Below are 23340 nucleotides of genomic sequence, written 5' to 3' on the forward strand. Positions count from 1 at the left end.
TTTATTTCTATATTCACATGGGTATTTTACTCTTATTTCTATATTCACATGGGTATTTTACTCTTTTATTTCTATATTCACATGGGTATTTTACTCTTATTTCTATATTCGCATCGGTATTTTACTCTTTTATTTCTATATTCACATGGGTTTTTTGTTCTCATTTGTTTACTTCCAAAGTACTATTGTAATATTGCAGGTCATAAATGTAGTTTTTTGAAACTGATAACGTTGTTTTGTTAAATAATGGATAATTCAAGCATCCTAAAAACACTTTTTCCTGTCTGAAAGAGGTAATTGTTTGTTTTCTTTGATTGGGAATGCACAAAAATAATGCTCTGATGTTGGATGATTTAGGGACTGAACAATATGGATTCTTTTCGCAATAGAATACGAACATTTAAGCAGGATCTGAAACCGTTATGTCTGTAAAACATTATTTATTTATTTGTGTGGGTTTTTTTGTACTTGTAAAGCCGCGTGTTAAAACTTTATTTATCCAAATGCTGCACTATTAGTTTTTCCAGAAAATAATCTTTTAAAAAAAGAAATGAAACAAAAAATATTGCCATATGAACAGTATTATGATATATTGTGATATATCGTATCGTGATCCTAGTATTGTGATTTGTATTGTATCGCCAGATTCTTGACAATACACAGCCCTAGTCGTAACGTGAGACACAGAGCCAAGCTATCTGGAAATATCTGAATGTGTCTGAGCAAATGCTGAAGCAGGCTCTGCCACTAATGGCAGTCTAAACACTTAGATTTAGACTAACTTTATTGTCATTCAGGTACGCACAAAGTGTATACAGAACTAAATGTCATGGCATTCGGCTCGGGACAAGAATGTAATCTAAAGTGCTAAGTTGTTTAATGAATAATGATTAAATACTATTATAACATTCTTAAAAATGTATGTCCATGTGTGCTGATACAGCAGTGACTGCAGGGCCGTACAGGGCTTTTGCATCGTGTACTCACAGGCAAGTTGGTGAAGACACTGAAGGTGCTCCTCAGGAAGGCGATCAGGTCAGTCAGGTAGTCGCTGGGGGCCAGAGTCCCGCCCCCTTGCACCGGTGCCGTCCAATCATAATCAGCCAGTTGCAGGAACTGGTCAATCTTGGCGTTCAGACTGGTGTAGATCTCGGCTTCTGCTGCATGACGAGCGTCCTAAAATAAGCATGATCAATATATTGCGTTACAGTGAACTTTTGTTTTTAATAATTAAAACTTTTTATTGAATTTTTAACATTTTTAACAATAATACAGCAACGTCCATCCAACTGATAGACAAAACAGAATAAGACAAACAAACAAAAATATACATAAGGACAGGCTATTAGGCAGGTATTAACAGAGACATTTATTAACATGAGAAAAGCAGGCATCTATGGATATTGCAGTACCATCCTTAATCTTTACAGGGTTGGGTCAAATTTCCAGATATCCAGGGTGTCTCAAATAAATGCATATACACTTTAAATAATTGTGAAGTAGGTGTTTATTCAAATTCATTTAATTTTCCAAATGTACCGTACATTCTGGACTATAAGCCACTACTATTTTCTCACTCTTTGAACCATGTGGCTTATACAACGATGCGGCTCCGGTATAGATTTTTAGGGGCTAATGTCCTCCAGGGGGCGCTCTAGCAGGAAGCACAAAAGCGAGACAGACAGGTGGAAGAGGTGATGAAGAGGAGAAGTTTGAAGCTGAACTTTGAACAATCATTTGCACAAACCCTCATCATGGAAAACACACGAAGAAATGCATATGATGAAGTTCAAACCAATCAATGTGTCTGTAAAGACGGAAATAGAGCTGCAGCACAGAAGAGACAATGAGAGACAACGGAAGAGAGATGGAGAAGGAGTGTGACGGAGCCTTTGAGGCTGTTCAACTGAAGAACACTGAAGAAGACGACTGCAGTGGTTTAATGAGCAGAAGGAAGATGAAGATACAGATACATGACATTTCTGGGTTTTTGAACCAGCCTGTTCCTGCTGTTGTACTGCTGTGTTACAGCCACTGTTTGGAAAAAAGCAGTGAAGGGATGGAAATAAGTATTTAAATATTCTGTCTGTGGAAATATCTCATGTCACAATGTGGGCACCTGCGGCTTATAGTCAGGCGCGGCCTATCAAGGTTATAGTAGTTTTGGATTTTTCATTATAGTTTATTTTTACTCAGTTTTGACTTTTTTTTCCTCTAATTCAGTTAGTTTTAATTAGTTTTTAGAGCAGGTTTGCTAGTTTTTATTAGTTTTCATTATTTTCTAAATGCTTAGTTTTATTTTAGCTTTTGTTTTTTGTATCTTTTCTCTTCTTCGCCTTCATATTCAAATAAATCCCAGACAGGACTCTGCTGCTTTCTCCCAACTTTAGTCTCCATGTTTCCAGGTAGAGTGGGGACCAGAAGACGACTGGAAACCACAAGTGAACACAAGTGACGGACCCTTAAATATCATATGGTGCCAGCAGCTAAAATTGCTTGAGGGAAATAAATCAATTTCATATCAATCAGACGCTGTCAAAGATGAAAACAAAGGGAATTTTATCCATAATTTTTATATGTTTTAGTTAGTTTTGTAAACACACAATACAGTTTCAGTTAGTTATTATTTTTTCTTTGACTTATAGTTTTAATTTATTTCAGTTAACGAAAATGTTTTTTCAATTCTAGTTTTCATCATTTCGTTAGTTTTCCTTAATGATAATAACCATGGCCTATATATGTACAAATATTTTTTTCTTTTAAAATTTGGTGGGTGTGGCTTATATTCAGGTGCACTCTATAGTCCGGAAAATACGGTAAAAGGACAGGCTATTGGGCAGATATTAACAGACCTTTACATGCACTATCATCCTTAACTTTTACAGGGTTGGGTCGAATTCCCCAGATATAAATGTACTAAAACCATCCCAGTGTTGGTTAACTGTGTCACTTGCTCCATTCAGTTTCTCCACCATCTTCTTGTATGCACATGTTTCTGTCATTTGAATCTTCCACATATTCACTGTGGGAGTATGAGGTTCCTTCCAACACCTCAAAATCATTCTGGCACAGGTCATCATGCCAGTTTGAACAATTTTAAATAAAAATGCATCTAAATATTTCACTTCTGTTCTGTCACCCAGCAGACATAAGGCCCTTTTCCACTGAAGGAACTTCTGCAGGAACTTTGAGCATTACCCTGAACTTTCAAAAGCCCCGCTGTGTTTGCCCCAAAAATTACCCGGGTAAATAACTTTCCCCTGGCCCCGAACTTGCCCCGAAGACGTTCCTGGTAGGGAGGTGGAGTTCCAGATCGGCTGCCCTGGACCAACTGGTCCAGACCCTGGTCCAGAAGCTTGAACCTTTCACATGTGTTTATTTTCCTTTTCATCTCAAGGCACCTTTTTTGCACCTTTTGTTTTGTTTCAATTTTTAATAAAAAAAATCTAATCCAATACTGTCTGTTCATTTAGAAGGCATCAAAATATCAGTAGAGTATAAGTACTTTTATAAGTAATATGCAATCGAATTAAATGCAGGCATTTGAGTAAATGTGTGTGACTTTAGGGGTGAACCTGGACTATATCTATAAAACAATAGAAATGAAACAGAACCATCCATCTCAGTAAAACTTAGATGTGATTTAGTTTAAGGAATGAGAAGTTGAAAATACATGTTCGACCATTTTTAAATACAAATTAAGGATATGTAATGATGGTTAACTTCATTTAAAATGTATTCCAGATGGATTAAGTGATTCAACAACCAGTAAAACGTTAAACCCAAACTGTCCACTTACAGTACTGTGTCATTTTATTGAACTAGAGCTGAGTTCGTGAATGGACATGAACTGAACTGCAGTTTCTGTTACTGCTCCCTCATACATCATCAACTTGATCTGAATAAATGACCCTGAACTTTGAGGTGTGATGGAAATGCAATTACCAGGAACTCTTTTACCTAAGTAAGTTCCTGGTAAATAAGTTCCTGGGCTTTTGGTGGAAAAGGGCCTATAGTCCTGGGGACCTGGGTAGTTCAGGTTTCAACCATCTACTCTTATATTTGAGAACATCCTTCCACAGGGGGGAGACCATGGGACACCCCCACAGAACATGAATGCATGTGTCACATTCTCTCTTACATTTCCATTTTCGATCAGGCCCGATCTATTAAGTCTTGCTGGAGTGAAATAGTATCTGTGAATTATTTTACACTGAACAAATGTACTTCTGGCCTCTAATAAATTCTTCGGTGTTGGAAAGGATCTCATCTGCCATGACGCAGAACATTCAAACTAAAGGAGACAAATATTTAATAAGAGGACTACTTATTGGAGGGAAAAAATCTCTGACGAGGAAGTGGCTCCAACCAGATGCACCGCAACACAAGGACTGGTTAAAACTAATCTATGAAATCTATGGAATGGAGAAACTGTCTTTTTCATTAGAAGTAAAACAGGATAAATTTATGGAAATGTGGTCAAAATGGACTTCTATATATTCACCCCATTGCGGCCAGATTTAATTTAACTGGAAATGACAAGTTGTAATTGAACTGGTTGAATGAACTGGAGCTGAAACTTGTATGGAGTTTGGAATAATGGAAATAAGGGGAAAATGTGACATCTTTTTATTCTAAGGTATGTTTAACAAAATTTGTATTGAAAAAAAGAGGGGAAGACTTACTTTAAGAACAGATGTCGTTGTTTTGTTTTTTTGTTTTTTAAACAGAGAACGTATATGGAACGTGTATGTTAAATTTCATTGTTTTACCATTGTTGATTTTTCAGATATGGTACAAATGTGCTTAAATGTCTGTTGTAAAGCACCTCTCCAAATGGAGAGAAAAAAAAAAAGGATCTCATCCACTGTGCAGCCCAGATCCTTCTCCCATATTGTCTTAAGATTCCCACAAAAGCTATTATTTGTCAGGGACACACCTCATACCATTTTGATGCTTTGTGAAACACTGTTTGTGTTAAAGTGAACATTAATATTGCAGAAAATTCTAATTATTCAGTCTTTCACCACCATAGAAATTCATGTATGAAGAACACAGAGTACTGTACTTTCTGGGCTGTAAGCCACACCTGACTATAAGCCACAGGTGTCCACGTTGTGACATGAGATATTTACACAGAAAGCTGCAAAATATGCAATTTTTCGTGTGTTTTCCATGATGAGGGTTTGTACATTACATGCAAAATGCTTGTTAAAAGTTAAGATTAAACCTTCTCCTCTTCATCACCTCTTCCACCGGTCTGTCTCACTTTTGCGCTTCCTGCTAGAGCGCCCCCTGGAGGCCGTTAGCCCGTATAAATCTATACTCAAGCTGCATTGTTGTATAAGCTGCAGGGTTCAAAACGAGAAAGTAGTAGTGGTTTATAGTCCAGAAAGTACGGTATACAGAAATTTTGTGAATAAAATCTAAAGTGAATGAACAGAATGAAAAAGAAAAAAAAGGAACAAAGGAAGTGACTGAATGGAAAAAAAAAACAGCAAAAAAATACGAACAAGAAAAAAAACAATCAAGAAGATAAAGGAAAGATGAAGGTGGGTAAAAAAGGGTGATGCAGAAAAAAAGAGCAAATACTTGAGGTCATTTTTTTAGGAGTACCTTAAAGGTGGAGGTTCCGTACAGTTTGGTGGCATTGACAGTGTCTGGAGGGACGTTGGTGATGTTGGATATAAACTCCTCCAGGAAGTGGCAGCAGTGCTCCAGGTGGGTGGTGTTGATGATCACCTGCACCAGCTGGACACACGGACACAGGACAAACTGACTACTGACACATCTGACGTACATGTGGTCATCAAACAAAGCGCCAAACCAACCACGGCTTCTATACGAGTACACAGAGCTGCAAAAAGAACACCAACTGTCATTTAACTACAGTTCACAGATTCAGACTTTATATGACATTCCTCTGACAAAAGTTTGGAAGAAAATATTAACTTTCATTGTCAAAATAAATCTGAATGATAATGAGAATAAACATGACTTGCAGCCATACAATATGTCCATGCAGGAAAGGCACATGAATTGAACAGAAACCAGCCAAGAATAGAGTTGGTAACTGCCATGGCACTTGTACCCTGAATGCACATGACAAATAAACTTGAAACTATAAACTGAAACTTGAAACTATAATTGAACAGGGATTGTTTGAACGACAGCTCTGAATGAACGAAGAACATCGTCAAATAGGATGAAGTCTGCTCCAGTTACATGAAACTTCCTGAACTGAACAATTCATGATATGAACTGTTCATGTGATATAAAATTAGCATGTAGGATTTTGCAGTAGTCACATTCATGACTAATTACCGCCTTAGATTAGATTAGATTAGATTAGACTAGATTTAATTTATTGGTCCCCGTGGGGAAATTCATCTTCACTGACTGAAAACATTACAGGAAAAAGACATTACATAACATACAAGAAAAAGATAACATAACATTACAAGAAAAAAAAAAAAAAGACAGTAACATTATACAACACAGATGACAACAACAACAGTAGGGGCAGACATAACGAAAAGAGACATTGATGGAATGACAGTTGCAGACTGGTCAGCCTGTCAGAGGGGCCTGGTGTTTAGGGTGGCTATGGCTGAGGGGATCAGGCTTTTCCCAATAACCTCATTTCCTTATAACCTCATAATTATAATTACACACAACTAGATTTTTGCACAGAGGTATCGCCCGACTGAATGTGTGCCTGTTGTACTTTATAAAACATAAGTAACCATTACTTTGAACTGGGGTGGGGCAGGGTTTTGCTGTGAGGGGGGGCAATTTATTTATTTTATTAAGACTGCTATTTCATTTGTTGTTTTTGTATGCATATACATACACACACACACACATATATATATATACATATACATATATATATATATATATATATATATATATATATACATATATATATATATATATATATATATATATATATATATATATATATATATATATACACATATATATATATATACATCAGTTGTGTACAGGAATCCTTCCCTTGGCCTTAGAAACTGGGAGATTTACCCAAATCCCAGAAGAAAACAGACTTTGTGGACTGTGTGATTTGGGGGAAGTGGAAAATGAATGACATTTTCTTCTGTATTGTCGTCTACATGATGAACTGAGAGCCTCTGTTTGATGACATGTTTATCCGAGATCCTGATCTGTTCTGGAGCACTGATGATGATAAGATGAAATTGTTGTTTAGTTCAAATGTATATAAATTAGCATTATTTGTTTGTAAAGCCTGGAAAAAGCGGCAGATGTGTTTGTTTAAATAGGTCAGTTCATTGACTTGTTTATATCTATTGTGCCTGTTGTCTGGTATTTGATTTTTGGTTTGTATTTTTGGTGTCTTATAAGCCCATGGAAGGGCTGGGCATGTCTGTATGCAAGACACAATAATAAAAACATTCATATATATATAAGGTCAATTGTAATTGGAAGTGGAATTGATTGGAAGTGTTCTATTTTTCTTCAATAAAAAATATTGGAATAAACCATATTTGTGCACACTTATGCATATTTCTAATATATTGTCTAGTACAGGGGTTCCCAAAGTGGGGGGTCACCAGATGATTTTCAGAAACCTTTTTATTTGATCTCTGAGGTGGTTACAACTGATTAAAGGCAGAACTGTTGCACCTGTACTTTGAAGGGAGGATATTTAGGCCCTGTGAGTTTCAAGGTGCATAGGAAGTACTTTAACTTTGAAAGAGCAAAAGTTTCATTAATACGGCATTAATAACAGCTTAACACTGACAATCAGGTTCGGCATTGTTCAGCCTACAGGTTTAACTAATGGTGTCATATTAATAAAGATAAAAATAAACATAAAAACGCCAATAAATGTGGTAAAACATACACATTAACCTAAATAAACATTAACATAAACCCCCTTGAACCCCTGCACATAAAACTGAACACAATGAGTAAAATGTCAAGTACCCACGATGAAATATGGCAAATATGCCACAGTGTCATTGCTTGACTCCTGTACACGTTTTTTTCTAGTGTTTCAGTCACTTCGGGGATAGTGGGCGTCGCCAGTCTGTAGTATTGTTATTTTGGGGGTCACGAGTTTAAAAGTTTGGGAACCCCTGGTCTAGTACACACTGTTCAAATTGCTGTTCTAAGTTTGTGTCTTAATGGTGTTTAAATATGTATATTTGGCGTGCTTGTATATACAAATCCTTTTTTTTTTTTCTGTTGTATTGATAATTTCTTCCTGCTGCTTTTATTCTACTTGAATGGAGCGACTGAAACACCCAATAATATCCTCCTGGGATTAATAAACTATTATTCTGTATGATTCTGATTCATTATTAATGCACATATGACCTTTTCAAGTTTGTCAAACAAGAGAGACAGAAGACTTTATTTACCTCCAGCTTTATAATTATGATAAAAAACACTATTTCTGATGGCTATTACTTCTTTCTAAATTCACTGCTGGTTCTAATAATTCCATAACCTCTTTTATCCTGTCCTCTCCCAGTGAACTGATGGCTGTTTGTCATCTCCAGACTGAAGGGCGATGGCACAGAAAGTGGAAAATGGAAATCAACACTTGCTATCTCAGTTCACCGTTCTGCTCAGTTATGGCGACGACGACAACAACAACAGGTTGCAAAAAGGAAACATGTCAGTAAATGAGCTGGAAAGGTGGAGAATGAGTGCCATGAGCAGCAGAGGAACGCTGAGGCTGTGAAAACAACATTAGCTGGTTCCCTCTGAGAGACATTATGACAAGGTTTGAAACACACTGGACGGACACACACACACACACACACACACACACACACACACACTGTACCTCTGCCAGTCCGACATTCTTCTTCTTAATGGCGTACTGTAGACAGTGGCTCAGAGTTCTGGACAACAACAGATTTGTGGACTTGCGGATCATATCATCTACCTCCGTAGAGCTGAAAAAAAAAAGAAAAAAAAAAAAGAAACACATGTATAAACAAAATGAACAGCAGTGGCTGAGCACAAGTGATTTCTTCCATTTCTTGCAGAGAGCTGTTGTGTTTCATGGCCAATACAAACACTTTAAATAAATTTCTCAGTCTGTGAACCGCTCCATTTGGAAAAATCTGAGAAGTCCTCCAGCCTGAATGAGCACATGAGGCGGTTATGAGCTGTCAGAATAACACAGGTAGAAACACCTCCACAACAGGTCAAACCCCCTCCACTGAAGCGTCACATGACATACTCATTCATGTTATTTACATCTTTTGGAAAGATAGTTTGTAGATGTAAACCTTTTCGTAATGTAAATTTACTTTTTTCACTCTAAAACATAGAGAAAAGTTGGGAGTTGACATCATTTCTATATTATTATGTTATTATTTTACTGGTTCGGCCCACTGCAGATCAAATTTAGCTGAATGTGGAACTGAACTAAAATGAGTTTGACAGCCCTGGGTTAATGGAAGTGTCAGACTGAACTGAGATCAGCCACTGTCCCATTCTGCCAAGACAGACATGGGTGCAGGTTGGTTCAGTTCTACCAAAACTAACACTGCCTGTCAGGTTTGTTCACACATGTGATAAACAAGAGGATTTCAAATCTGCAAAATGCACTTCACAGCCTCAGTGCACTGGCCGAACAGTTGAAGATAAAAAGAACCTGATTAAATTTGTATTGCAAACAGGTAGGATCAACTCAGGAAGCAGAGTTTCTAAAGTCTTTGCATTCACATTTACTTCTATAGAATTATTAAGAGACAATGCACTTTTATTATTCAGAAAAGAAGTAATTTATGAACAACAAATTCAGATCTTGCCCGAATCTGACTCTTGAATCTGTTTTCTTGAGTCTCATTTCTAGGAATGGGAATCAAGAACTGGTTCTTTTTGAAAACCACATCCCAGTAGCTCGATTCCTTGGAATCGTTTGCCTGCCTGCTTAATGATTTGGTTTATCGATTCTGCCTTCAATGCGCATGCGCGATGACGTCATACGTACACTGCATTGTTTTGGTCAGAATGTAGCCAACACGGTGTTGAGGCAGAAACGGTCCAAACAGACCACACCAGGTCCAAACAGACCACACCAGGTCTAAACAGACCACACCAGGTCCAAACAGACCACACCAGGTCCAAACAGACCACACCAGGTCTAAACAGACCACACTAGGTCCAAACAGACCACACCAGGTCTAAACAGACCACACCAGGTCCAAACAGACCACACCAGGTCTAAACAGACCACACTAGGTCCAAACAGACCACACTAGGTCCAAACAGACCACACCAGGTCCAAACAGACCACACCAGGTCCAAACAGACCACACCAGGTCTAAACAGACCACACTAGGTCCAAACAGACCACACCAGGTCTAAACAGACCACACCAGGTCCAAACAGACCACACCAGGTCTAAACAGACCACACCAGGTCCAAACAGACCACACCAGGTCCAAACAGACCACACCAGGTCTAAACAGACCACACTAGGTCTAAACAGACCACACCAGGTCCAAACAGACCACACCAGGTCTAAACAGACCACACCAGGTCCAAACAGACCACTCAGGTCCAAACAGACCACACCAGGTCTAAACAGACCACACCAGGTCCAAACAGACCACACCAGGTCTAAACAGACCACACCAGGTCCAAACAGACCACACCAGGTCCAAACAGACCACACCAGGTCTAAACAGACCACACCAGGTCCAAACAGACCACACCAGGTCCAAACAGACCACACCAGGTCTAAACAGACCACACCAGGTCTAAACAGACCACACCAGGTCCAGTTGAACTCTGTCACAGCTTCCATTTCTTCTACAGGGTGGAATCCCTCCAATCTGCTCAAACATTTGTCCACATGTGATTCATTTGATTCTCTACTCAGCAGTGCTTGTGAATCTAGCGGCACAGTGAACACCAGACCATCATCCAGGCCCAGTTCCGGTTCCGGTGCAGGCAACAAACGTCGTACCCCCTCAAACACAAGTTTCTGAAGGTAGGGGAAAGGAAATGAGGTGCACAACAACGGGAGACGGGCCGAGTAGAACCGGTTCCACATAGTGGAAATGCAGTAATAGAGGAATTAGTAAAGACTCTATAGTTTCTCTTTCACCCACCCCCCACACACACACACACCCCAAAGCGGGCCTGGTGTTATCTGTTCTTATTATTCGTACATACTGTATATGTTCTATTTTCTGTGCAGATGGAAATATAAAAGACAGTTAATGCAAACACACCCGTTTGTACTCTTTTATTCCTTCACCCAATGACAATCGATAAGAGAATCGATAAGGAATTGGATCGATAAGCAAAATCAATAATGGAATCGGAATCGTTAAATTCTTATCGATTACCATCCCTACTCATTTCCACTGATGTAAGTCACTAATTTCGACCAAAGTCTCACTGTCCAGCGAATAATATTCAGGGGGATTTATGTTTGTTTGTTCCTTGTTTTTTTTTTTTTGTATGTGTTTGTTGATTGTTATGTTTTGTTTGATTGCTGTTGTCGTTAACTTTGTCTTATTGTTTACTTTATTGTGTAATCATTTGTGCTGCCTTCAAGGACGTTATGTATGTATGTACTTATTTATCTATTTACTTCTCTGGTATGTCCATATGGGTGTGTATATAAGTGTATGTGAGGATGATCAGTGAGGTTAATTAATTATGAGATCTAAGGGACTGGACTTTTCATATATTCTGCTGACAGGACGCTAAAGGATAGACTGTTGTGTGGTGAAGGGGTGGGATTAAATACATTCTACTTCCTCCCACTCCTTATCAAATATGCAAATGAAGTCATATATATGTATAAGTCTTGTCTTTGTGTTTTCTTCCATGAATTCTTACTACCGGTTTTATTTTAAAGGACTAAGTAAGATTACCTTGTCTTTTTGCATATTCAAAATAAACTAAATTAAAAAAAAAAAAAAAAAAAAATCTTTTCATTAAATGTATTACCAAGTGCCTTGAACCTGAAGCAACAACTGCAATATTTGGCATTACATCACATCATTTTCATTTTAACCAAAAATCTAATTGCCTTCACCACTCTTCTAGCTCGTAGACTAATACTACTAAAATGGAAAGATAAACAACCTCCAACATTTAAATCTTTGTTTCTGGATCTTTTACACCATTTAACATTGGAAAAAAATCAGATATTCTATAAGAGGATGTGCCAATAAGTTTTTCAGTACCTGGCAACCTGTTCTGAATCACAAAGAAGAGGTCGATCCATCACTTATTCCACAGTAGTCTGATTAATATGACTCTGTGACTAATATCTGTGTTCCTTCTTTATTGTTATTATTATTATTGTCAATTATCTTTTTTTTTGGTGCAAACAGGGTGGGAATGTTCATGGGTTTGGGTTAAAAAACAAAAAAACAATGACTGTATTATGCTTTTCTGTGACTCGATACGTAATAAAGACACTGAACAAAAAAAGTATTACCGAGTGAAAATCAGAATCAGTGTGTTTTCGTTACGTAGAATCAGTCAGTTTTATCTCCAGAGTTCAACATGTTGTCCTGCCTTGTGTCTATGGTACCTCTTAAAGGACCTCCTTTTCTTCTCGTGTTTTCTGTTTTACAACATTTGGCATCCAGTGTTAAAGTACAGTACATAACCATCACCCACGATATTAAAAAGCATGGACTAGAGTTCAGGTATCCAAACCAAATACTGGCTCTAATGAGGGCAGGCTATGTTTTTAAGTGACCACCGAAGGGGAGGAACAGGAGACACAGGGTCCTCAAGGGGTCGCAATATGCAACTTGGAAGAGCCAAAGTCTGGTTATTGTCACGAATGTTCGAATCATTTAAAGGTGAACACAGCAAAAAAGTGCAGCAGTGTGACGAAAGAAACACACAAATGGACGGATTTTTCTCACAAACAACTGAATCATTTGATCGTCCGTTTAATGCAGTTTCAGCGTGTTATAGATAGATGTTAGATGTGTTATAAATTTCTGCGGTTTATAGTTGATAGACACAAAAAAATGTCCAAAGCCAGAGACAGTTCCAGCTGCTGACGACATGGAGAATACTGGAAACAAAGTTGTTGCATCTGTTTATAGTGACATCGATGACTGATGATGACGGAACAAGTATGGAAGGGTTGGACCATTTCATAGGAGAACGGTTCAACCACTACCTCTTACAACTCTGTTTCAAGTGGTAGTGTCAAGTGCAAGGGCCAAGGGGGAGGGCTAAGGGGGAGGGGCTAAGGGGTGAACTGGGATTGGGCCTTTCACACAACATTCCAGATTTTTCAAGATCTGAAAAAGCTCATTTCAAAATTCCGCACTTTTTAAGACTTTCAAAACCTGCGCAAACACCCTGTTTGTGGATCAGAGTGAAGATGATATTCTCGCCTTCAGACGTCATCATTAGGGGTGTTAGAAAATATTGGTTCTGCAATATATCACAATATTTCATTTCAAAATACTGTATCGATATTAAAAAGTACTGTATCGATATTTTTAGGTATTTATTCAAATGCAGATATGGCAGAGGTTCATTTTTGTTTTTCTTTTTTGTTTATATTTGATGTCGTGACATTAGTTATGAACTAACAGAATATGAACATTTGAACAGAATCTTATTTATTTGTGTATTTAGCAGGGAGAGTACACATTAATGAACATTTCTGTAAATGTGCCAGTATTAGCAAAAAAGCTATTTTTCAACTGTTGTCCTTGGGTAAGATGTAAAATACCAGCATTCATAAAATTAGGAACATTTTAAAAATTATGGCTACACACACACATTACATAGCATTAGTTCACACTTAAAATGTAATGTCTGTGAAACAGAATTTAAGTTTTAACACAGGAACATTTTGTGATATAGCATTAGATCCTGTTGTGATCAAATAAAAATGTGTTCAGTATTTGTGCAGATTTCAGGTGTAATTCAATTCTTCCAGGAAATAATCTTTTAAAAAAAGAAACAAAACCAATAAAAATATGCCTTTTTAACAGTATCATGATATATCATGATATATCGTATTATGATCCTAGTATTGTGATTTGTATCGTATCACCAGATTCTTGCCAATACACAACCCAAGTCATCATTATTAAAATGTCCCGCTGTAACCTGTGTGTAAACTGCTATCATTGTCATGTGTCTGATATACAGTAAACACCTGACACGGCAACTTTTGGGTATAAAGTTGTCTTTTAGGATGGTCAACACAGACCTCTCCTCAAAGCCCTGCTATTTTTGGTGGGTGGTGATTTTCAGTTTTAAAACCCCACACCTACAGGCCGCTGAACTGCATTTTGTTGATTTAAACCATGTTTGAAATGCACTGCATCACAGTAAGGGGGATAATCTTATTGTATGGCACTGTGAGGCTGAAAATGAAAACCTATTCAGATTAATAAATGGATTCTGATGTGAATAAATTAGAGCTGAAACAATTAATCGATTAGGTGCTTGAAGCGAAAGCAAAAATTCACAATTCGATGAATTGACTCAAATTGATTGAAGGGAAATATTCTATTACAGTTTTCCTGAATTTAGGCTTCTTTATGTGTCACAATAAGCGTCCGTGTGAAACACAACAGTGGAACCAATGTTTAACAGCAGAGAAATGAAGGAAACAAAGCTTTGACTCAGGAGAATTGTGGTTGAATGATTTTTTTTGGATCACTTTGAGTCGATTAATTGTTTCAGCTCTAGAATAAATAGACACAATACATGCAAAATGCAACTGACGCACACATGCACTCTTGAGTTTATGAGGTCAGAGGTCAAACATACATCATACAGAAAAACAGAATCAGCAGCAACAACAGGGATCACTTTCTCCCGCTGAGGTATGATGAATTTGTGTGTGTGTTTTTGCATGTCCAAATCCAGAGCCCTGTGGGTAACAAACACATTCCAGCCAAATCAGTAAATTGTCTGCGCCTGGAAATCAACCTAAACACACACACGCACAGACACACAGACACACACACGCACAGACACACAGACACACACACACACACACAAATACTGCGTCGCCTAAGGGAGAGTGAGAGCTGGAATTCCAAACTGACTTTATTTCCAAAAAAGCAGAAGAATCCTAAAAACGTTCCGACAATTCAGAGCAGGGGGGAAAATTCCTGGAGCAGCAGAAGTGCAGAGTGGACAAAAACGGTGCATGTGTGAGTGTGGAGAAAAGCATGGCAAAAAGTCAACGGAGTGAACTCTGCATGAGCACACACATCTACAAATATAGACACACCGCAGAATTTGGATTGAATTTCATGATATTTATGCTGCCATCAGTCACAATAAATGCATAGCGGTCGACGCTGTCAGAAAAGAGCCAAATGCCATTAGAGTAAGCACGTTCTGCTGGAGAATGAGGGCGGGAAGGAGGCATCAGAGGGATGGACTAAAAATACACACACAACAACAACAACAACAACAATTACACAAAAGAAGGAGGGAAAAAACAATAGAGTCAGCGATGAAAACAGCAAAAGTCTGAAGTAGAGGAGAAGCCACAGGTATGCACGCACCACGAAACACACTCTGAATCATGTAAAAGATATGGGGTTAGGAAGCCGTCACAATATTCAAGTGCATAAGACAGATGTGTGTGCATATTAGTCTGTAGCTGTACAAAAAATAAATATGTGTAAACTGTCGAATGAGTTCAGTTGTATATAAAATGCGTTGTGCGTATTGTATCTGACGCGGTGGTGTAGTGGAGACAGAGGGTCCTGGGTTTGATTCCAGCACCAGTCCATGGGGGTTGGACCTTTCTGTGTGTCTGCGTGGGTTCTTTTCGGGTAATCTGGCTCCTCCCTCCATCCAAACACATGCACTCACAGGTTAATGCACAGGTGTCAAACATGTGGCCCGGAGGCCAAATTTGGGCCGCTAAAGGGTCCAGTCTGGCCCCTGGGATGAATTTGTGAAATGAAAAAATTACACTGAAGACAATCATTTTAGTTCAGGTTCCACATATAGAAAAATATGATCTAAAGTGGGTCAGATCAGTAAAATACTATACTCAGTGCCAGTGAAAACGCAATACTTGAATGCGTTTTATTGTTCCTGAGCTGCATCAATATGTTTCAGTTTCACCTGTATAAGATAATCCCAGACAGTTTCTTAACAACCTGAGACGGGTTGAGCTATTGTCACGCTTGAATGAACTTGTCTGCATTCATAAGACTTGTTTTTCTCATTGCTCAGCAATGAACTGCTCAACTTAAGGAATTGTGGTCAGTTCAGGAGTGGTCATGTTCGGTATATAAAGCCAAGCTGAAAAGCACCAAAATCATTTGCAATAACTCAGCGATGCCTAGACTGACACGTGACCACAGATGCCATGCTATGGGGCTCCTGGAGGCCGGAATCTCTGCTCGGCAGGTGGCGCGCCGTTTTGGATGCAATGTGTCCACCATAGTCAGGATGCAACAGAGGCATGAAGAAACTGGTTCAGCTGCAGACAGACCTCGCCCTGGACGAGCATGTGTGACCACGCCACAGCAGGACCACTACACTGAGCTGCAGCACCTCCGGGACCGCTTTGTGACTTTTGGTTTTGGGGGTCCTTGAGTTTCTTTCTTTATCCTTATTTTTTGTCAACAAATTTGGATGTGATTTTTTATTTTTACTGTATAGAAATGGCCTATGATTAATTCCAAAGAGCTTATGGAATAAAAATCCTCATTGATTTAAAAAAACATAAGAATCTTCAAGTGTTGCGTTTTCATTGGCACTGAGTATATCATAATAACCTATAAATAATGAAAACTCCAAATTTTTCCATTTGTAAATGTAAACATTTTCATGCCATTTTACTGTACTTACACTAAAACAAACTAACATTTCACAAAAACATGAATAACCTCAACAAATATCAATATTTTGAAATGTCTGAAGTGTAATTTTAACAAATTTCTGCCTGTTATTAAATGTTTTGTGTATCTGTAGATCCACTATGATCTGTACATTATAATTTACATGTGTAAATGATAAACTAGGACATAATATTCTTAAAATTGCACTTAGGTTTCTTAAGAAATGTCAGTTTGTTCATGTTATTCACATCGTTTTAAAGGATAGTTGGTAAATGTAAACCTTTTCATGCATAATTTTACTTTTTTTTGCTCTAAAACATAAAGGAAAGTTTGGAGTTGACATTTTTTAAATAATTTATTATGCTATTATTTCACTGGTCCGGCCCACTGCAGATCAAATTCGGCTTAATGTGGCCCCTGAACTAAAATGAGTTTGACAGCCCTGTTTTAGACCGTTTCTGCCTCAACACCATGTTGACTACGTTCTGACCAAAACAATGCAGTGTACGTGTGACGTCATCGCACATGCGCAATGAAGGCGGAATCAATAAGTAGAATCGTTAAGCAGGCAGGCAAACAATTCCAAGGAATCGAGCTACTGGGATCCAGTTCTCAAAAAGAACAGGTTCTTGATTCCCATCCCTAGTCACAACTGTGGCAAACTTGCATTGTTGTAGATGTGAATATTGTTAATGCAAAATATTCATGCAGGTGTTTTGGAATTCCAAAACAAGCCCAAAGAAAGAGATGGAATGTCCATAAAAGCCAACAAAGACTGATGAATGAGCCAATAAATTGGTTCTGTTCACTGCTTCTGCCAAGGAGATTAGGTGATCGTTCCCACTTGTCCATCCATCAGTTTGAGGGTCAGGTCAAGGGAACACGCACATCTGAGAAAAATCTAAGTTTCTCTGATCCTCTTCTGTATGCACTCATTTGTTAGCTTTTTACTGTGATGTGGAATAAATGCATGAATTAAAAATATTTGACTTGATTTCTAACACATTGGTTTTTACATCGTAATAGGACCAAGAATTGAAACCCTGTCACTTCAAATCTGTGTCACTAAGTTTCCAATGTATTTTCCAAAGTTTTGACATCAGTGTAGCTTAATATGTTATTTAACATATTAGAGGCAAATTTAAGTGACTTCCTGTGGGAACTGCATGTTAAGCACTTTGCTGTAAACCTTGTCAAAATCAGTGACATATTGACGAAACCGTGTCATCGAGCACATTTTAAAATAGTTTTGGTCAAAAATTTTATTTTATGGAATCATCATCCCTACTATGTTTCAGTACTGACAAATACCTACTGAAATATGGAACACACATTGATATTGATTCCATATGTACAAAGTTAGAGCCTATTGAACACCAAACACGTAACTGTCACTGACTGACCTGACCCTTGAACAGAAACTACTGCACTGATTAAAGACCGCATTCTAATACCAGGGACCAACAGATGGATCTGGGATCAGACCAGGAAAATAGGACCTGTAGTCCAACGGCATATTTAAAGACATTCATTGACATTCGTTTGATCTTTCAAGGTCACTCTCGGTCAAAGGTCATGGCACCAAATAAAAGCCCATATGTGACTTCCTATCTATTACCAATAGTAATTGTCTCAATATCTTCAACTGTTTTCAAGTTATAACACTTTTCATTCATTAAAAAACAACAGTAATATTTTCCAATTCTTTGAACAACCTTGGGAGACCTTACCCCAAAGATGTTCCACAAATAATATCAAGTCATTCTGAGTGACGGTTTCAGAGAACAAGATTCTTGAAAAATTCTTTACGGACGATGGAACGGATGTCGGACAGACAATGGACGGATGACAATGACCGTACTGTCCGGGCTATAAGCCACACCTGAATATAAGGCACACCTGAATATAAGGCACACCTGACTGTAAGCCACAGGTGTCCACGTTGTGACATGAGATATTTCCACAGACAGGTGGTAAACAGACAGATGATTTAAATATTTATTTCCATCCCTTCATTGCTTTTTTCCAAACAGTGGCTGTAACACGGCAGTACAACAGCAGGAACAGGCTGGTTCAAAACCCAGAAAAGTCATTGATCTGTATCTTCATCTTCCTTCTGCTCATTAAACCACTGCAGTCGTCTTCTTCAGTGTCGGAGTTGAACAGCCTCAAAGGCTCCGTCACACTCCTTCTCCATCTCTCTTCCGTTGTCTCTCATTGTCTCTTCTGTGCTGCAGCTCTATTTCCTTCTTTACAGACACATCCACTGGTTTGAACTTCATCATATGCATTTCTTCGCGTGTTTTCCATGATGAGGGTTTGTGCAAAATGATTGTTCAAAGTTCAGCTTCAAACTTCTCCTCTTCATCACCTCTTGCACCTGTCTGTCTCACTTTTGTGCTTCCTGCTAGAGCGCCCCCTGGAGGACGTTAGCCCCTAAAAATCTATACCGGAGCCGCATCGTTGTATAAGCCGCAGGGTTCAAAATGAGAAAAAAGTAGTGGCTTATAGTCCAGCTGTGATCTGACCATGAAAAAAACATGTTGATGCCATCAGATCTCAGCTGTTGCAGACCCTGGACCTCGGACCCCTTCAGCCCGCTCCTTCCCCCCACTGGTTGGCTACTCCACACCAAGGTTATAATAGTTTTGGATTTTTCATTATAGTTCAGTTTTATTTAGTTTTGACTTTTTTTTTTCTCTAATTCAGTTAGTTTTAATTAGTTTTTAGAGCAGGTTTGCTAGTTTTTATTAGTTTTCTTTTTTTTTTTTCAAAATGCTTCATTTTAGTTTAATTTTATTATTTTTAGTTTTGTCGTATCTTTTCTCTTCTTCACCGTTATATTCAAATAAATGCCAGACAGGACTCTGCTTTCTCTCAACTTTAGTCTCTATGTATGATTCTGTTGGGTTTCTGTAAATTGGCTTAGAGTCTGGTTTTTGACCAACTCTATATATAAAGTGTCATGAGATAACTTTTTTTGTGATCTGGCATTATATAAATAAAATTTGATTGATTGAGTGATTTAATTGGTTTTCCCCTGTAAGTCGCTTTGGAAAAAAGCGTCTGCCAAATGCATAAACATAAACATAAACATGTTGCCAGCTAGTGTGGGGACGAGAAGATGACTAAACGACAAGTGGCGGGAAGTGATGGACTGTAAAGTACCGTATGGTGCCGCTAGCTAAAACTGCTGGAGCGAAATAAATCGATTTTGTATCAATCCGACATTGACAAAGACGAAAACGAAGGGAATTTTATCCATATTTTTTTTATGTTTTAGTTAGTTTTATAAGCACACAATACAGTTTCAGTTAGTAATAGTTTTTTTTTCTTTGAATTATAGTTTTTATTTATTTCAATTAACAAAAATGTTTTTTCAATTCTAGTTTTCATCATTTTGTTAGTTTTCGTTAACGATAATAACCTTGCTCCACCCCCCTGCTGTAGACATGCTGTCAAACCACAGTAGAAGTCACAACGTCCATAGCATTTAAATACAGTGTAAAACCACAGTTTCTGGTGATGTCTGCTGGAAGACGTTTGTAGTGTATGGGAGAGGCAATAAGTTATGATGGTAAGGGGTTATGATGGGAACGCATTATCTCACCAAGGGTCCTCGCATGGACAGAAAGACACCAAACGGATAGTTGACTTTTTTTCCCCCACTGAGCCTCATTAAGTGTGACTGCATCTGTCATTGTACTGTCACTGCTGTGTGTGTGTGTGTGTGTGTGTGTGTGTGTGTGTGTGTGTGTGTACAGTGGCAGGCATGTGAAGTTCCACTCATATTTGTCTCTCACCCTCAAATGGCTCCTTAACACAGTTCTGTGAGGCGTTCGTCACTCTAAAACAGCGCTTCTCACACCAAATGTCAGAACGGCTGAACTCGTCAACCGTTTCCTAATTGAAATAAATGATGAGTAAAACAATGTGGAATTACCAGAGTGACCTCGATGAAGTCATGCAGCTCTAAATTACAGGGTTGGTTATCGAGAGCTGGATCTGAACTGAAACCGGTCAGACTTTATAAGAAGCAGGCATTCATGAAGATAGTTTTTTTATTCTGCCTAAAAATTCCTAAAATCCCTCAAAGGAAAAAGTTTGTTTTTTGTCTTGCCATGAGCATCCATGGTCAAAGCTGTAAGGCATCGAGAAAGCTTCTAATGAACTACAGACGGGTGACAAATGAAAGAAAACCCAACATAAAGTGTTTTAGTAACTTCTACCACCATCTATCCACATCACATATGAGTGAAGGGAATTAGAAGGGACACGTGATTATTTTGGATATCTGAATGATTACTGGATCCACTACAGATTACTGGATGAATCGCTGAAATACTAGACTGACTGATTTAATAACTGTTTTTTTTAATGCTCTACCTAATTTATATTTACTTTAACAGAACTTTGACTACGGCTTCATGCACTCGTTTCCCACCACGGCGGTTCAGGGTCGGTGCTGAATCTCCATCTCATCACTATGGTGACAATTAGGGCCATACAAATCCCAATACTAGGATCACGATACGATACATCACAATTAGGGATGTAAGGATCTGAAAATTTCATATCACAGTTATTGTGACCAAAATTATCACGGTTATCATTATTATCACGGTATTGTTGAAATGTGCTCAAATTGTTCAAACAGTACTAATACACACACTGAAATAATTTAACCAAGTTGTATTTTGAAAAACAAACAAACAAACAAACAAACAAAAAAACAAATTAAATACTAGGCACAATGTACCTTCTGTAGCAGAAACATTCAAATATTAACATGTAGGGCTGCACAATTAATTGTTAAAAGATTGCGATCTCGATTCACACATGTATGTGATCTCATTTGTAAACACAGACGATTTTCAAGCATTTTATTTTATGCCCTGCATTACAAACAAATGCCCACAAACGCAGAACCGCCGCCGCCTCTTCCCTCAACCAATGGTAAAGCGTCTTTACAACACATGAGCCTGCTGCTGTCAGCTGTAGTTGAGTGAAGGAAGAGTGAATGACAGGAGGAACGTCTGCGGTAAAGAGTGAAATGGATGAAACCCCAGTGGTAGTGGTGACTCACCCACCTGAACCCCTGCCCAATTAAGGTTCACATTTGGCGGTGTTAATCTCATGTTGGTCTTTTCTGTCGTCCAGATCCAAGTGTGTTTTCATTTTCACTTCTCTAATTTCTGCGCAGCTGTTGTTATTCTCCTTTTCTTTGCCGGTGCAGATAACTTAACCAAGAATCAAAAGTCTCGCCCTCTCTAAAAATTAATATATTGAAAATATTCCATTGTGCCAGCTGGAAAGTTTTTTTGCGCTGCAAACTTTCACGATCAGCTGACGTCGCTTAGCAACCGGGACATAAGTGCAGCGTTTCCGCTGGTAAGTTTATCCATGCCGCTACACCAAACATTTCATACCAAAAAAATCATCACCATCATGTAATTATACATATGTATCATTATAATAGGCCAGACGGGGGGGGGGGGGTAAATGAACAGAAAGTTTCAGTTTGACTTCTGTGGGGGGCATGGACCGCACCGCCCCACACACACACCGACCGAAATGCACGCGTGTGCTTCCCCCGCCGAATCGTGCGTGCTTGCACCCCCCCCCCCCCCCCCCCCAATTACAGACAGCCACACCAACAGATCAGTTCCACAGCAAACACTGCACAGGTGACCAGACTACTGCAGAGTGATATGAAAGATGCGAATCAGAGGTAAAAGAACCCATTTTCCTTGACAGCTGTGCAATAAACATTTTGTGAAAAAAAAAATCGTGTCAGAGAATCATGATCTCGCTTCTAAGCAAAAGAATTGTGATTCACATTTTTGCCAGAATCGTGCAGCCTTATTAACATGTAAACATCAAAGATACAAATGTGCATTAAAGATTCAACCTTATAGCCATTGTCTGACCATTTTCCAGGTCAAGTTTGAGTTGAAAGTGCGGTAATCAAACACAGTTATTATGATAATTAGAATTTAAACAGTAATACTGTCTGGAATTTTACCGCGGTTTATTGTTAAACCGGTAATCGTTACATCCCTAAACACAATACTGTTAAAAAGGCATTTTTTTTTTTTTTTTTAATCTAATTTTCACTGTTACCTCCAAAGAACTAAAACAACCACCAGTGACCAAAAGCATCTACTGTCCAATGTTTGTGGACTTCAGAACCATAATCCTATCAATATATTGAAACAAATCAGGTTAAAATGCAGTTTAGCAGCTTTCAACAGCATCAGATGAGTCTGTTTTGAACATTCACATGTAGTTTGGTTGCACACCATTGTTTCTACACTCAGTTAAACATGAAATTTGCTCATTTTTTCTTTCTTTTGATAATAATGACCTTTGGATTTACTCTGAGATTTTATGCATGTCCATATGATTGGTAAATTAATTATAGGAAAATACCTAATTTGTACTGAAAAATGCAAAATGCAGAGGATAGATAGAATGATGCAGTTAAAAAATTAATTCACAAGTTGCCACT

The 23340-nt window shown here is 38.3% G+C and overlaps 1 protein-coding gene across 1 annotated transcript in view; it reads right to left on the reverse strand.

Annotated features, from left to right (window-relative positions):
• exoc6b (exocyst complex component 6B) overlaps positions 1-23340 on the reverse strand; it is a 252990-nt gene that overhangs the window by 103904 nt on the left and 125746 nt on the right. Inside the window, 3 exon segments of the mRNA XM_030162161.1 lie at positions 988-1176; positions 5617-5751; positions 8840-8951. Coding sequence (XP_030018021.1) covers positions 988-1176; positions 5617-5751; positions 8840-8951 — 436 coding nt within the window.

Source organism: Sphaeramia orbicularis, chromosome 18 (assembly GCF_902148855.1).
Source record: "Sphaeramia orbicularis chromosome 18, fSphaOr1.1, whole genome shotgun sequence".
In the NCBI taxonomy this organism is placed as follows: domain Eukaryota; kingdom Metazoa; phylum Chordata; class Actinopteri; order Kurtiformes; family Apogonidae; genus Sphaeramia; species Sphaeramia orbicularis.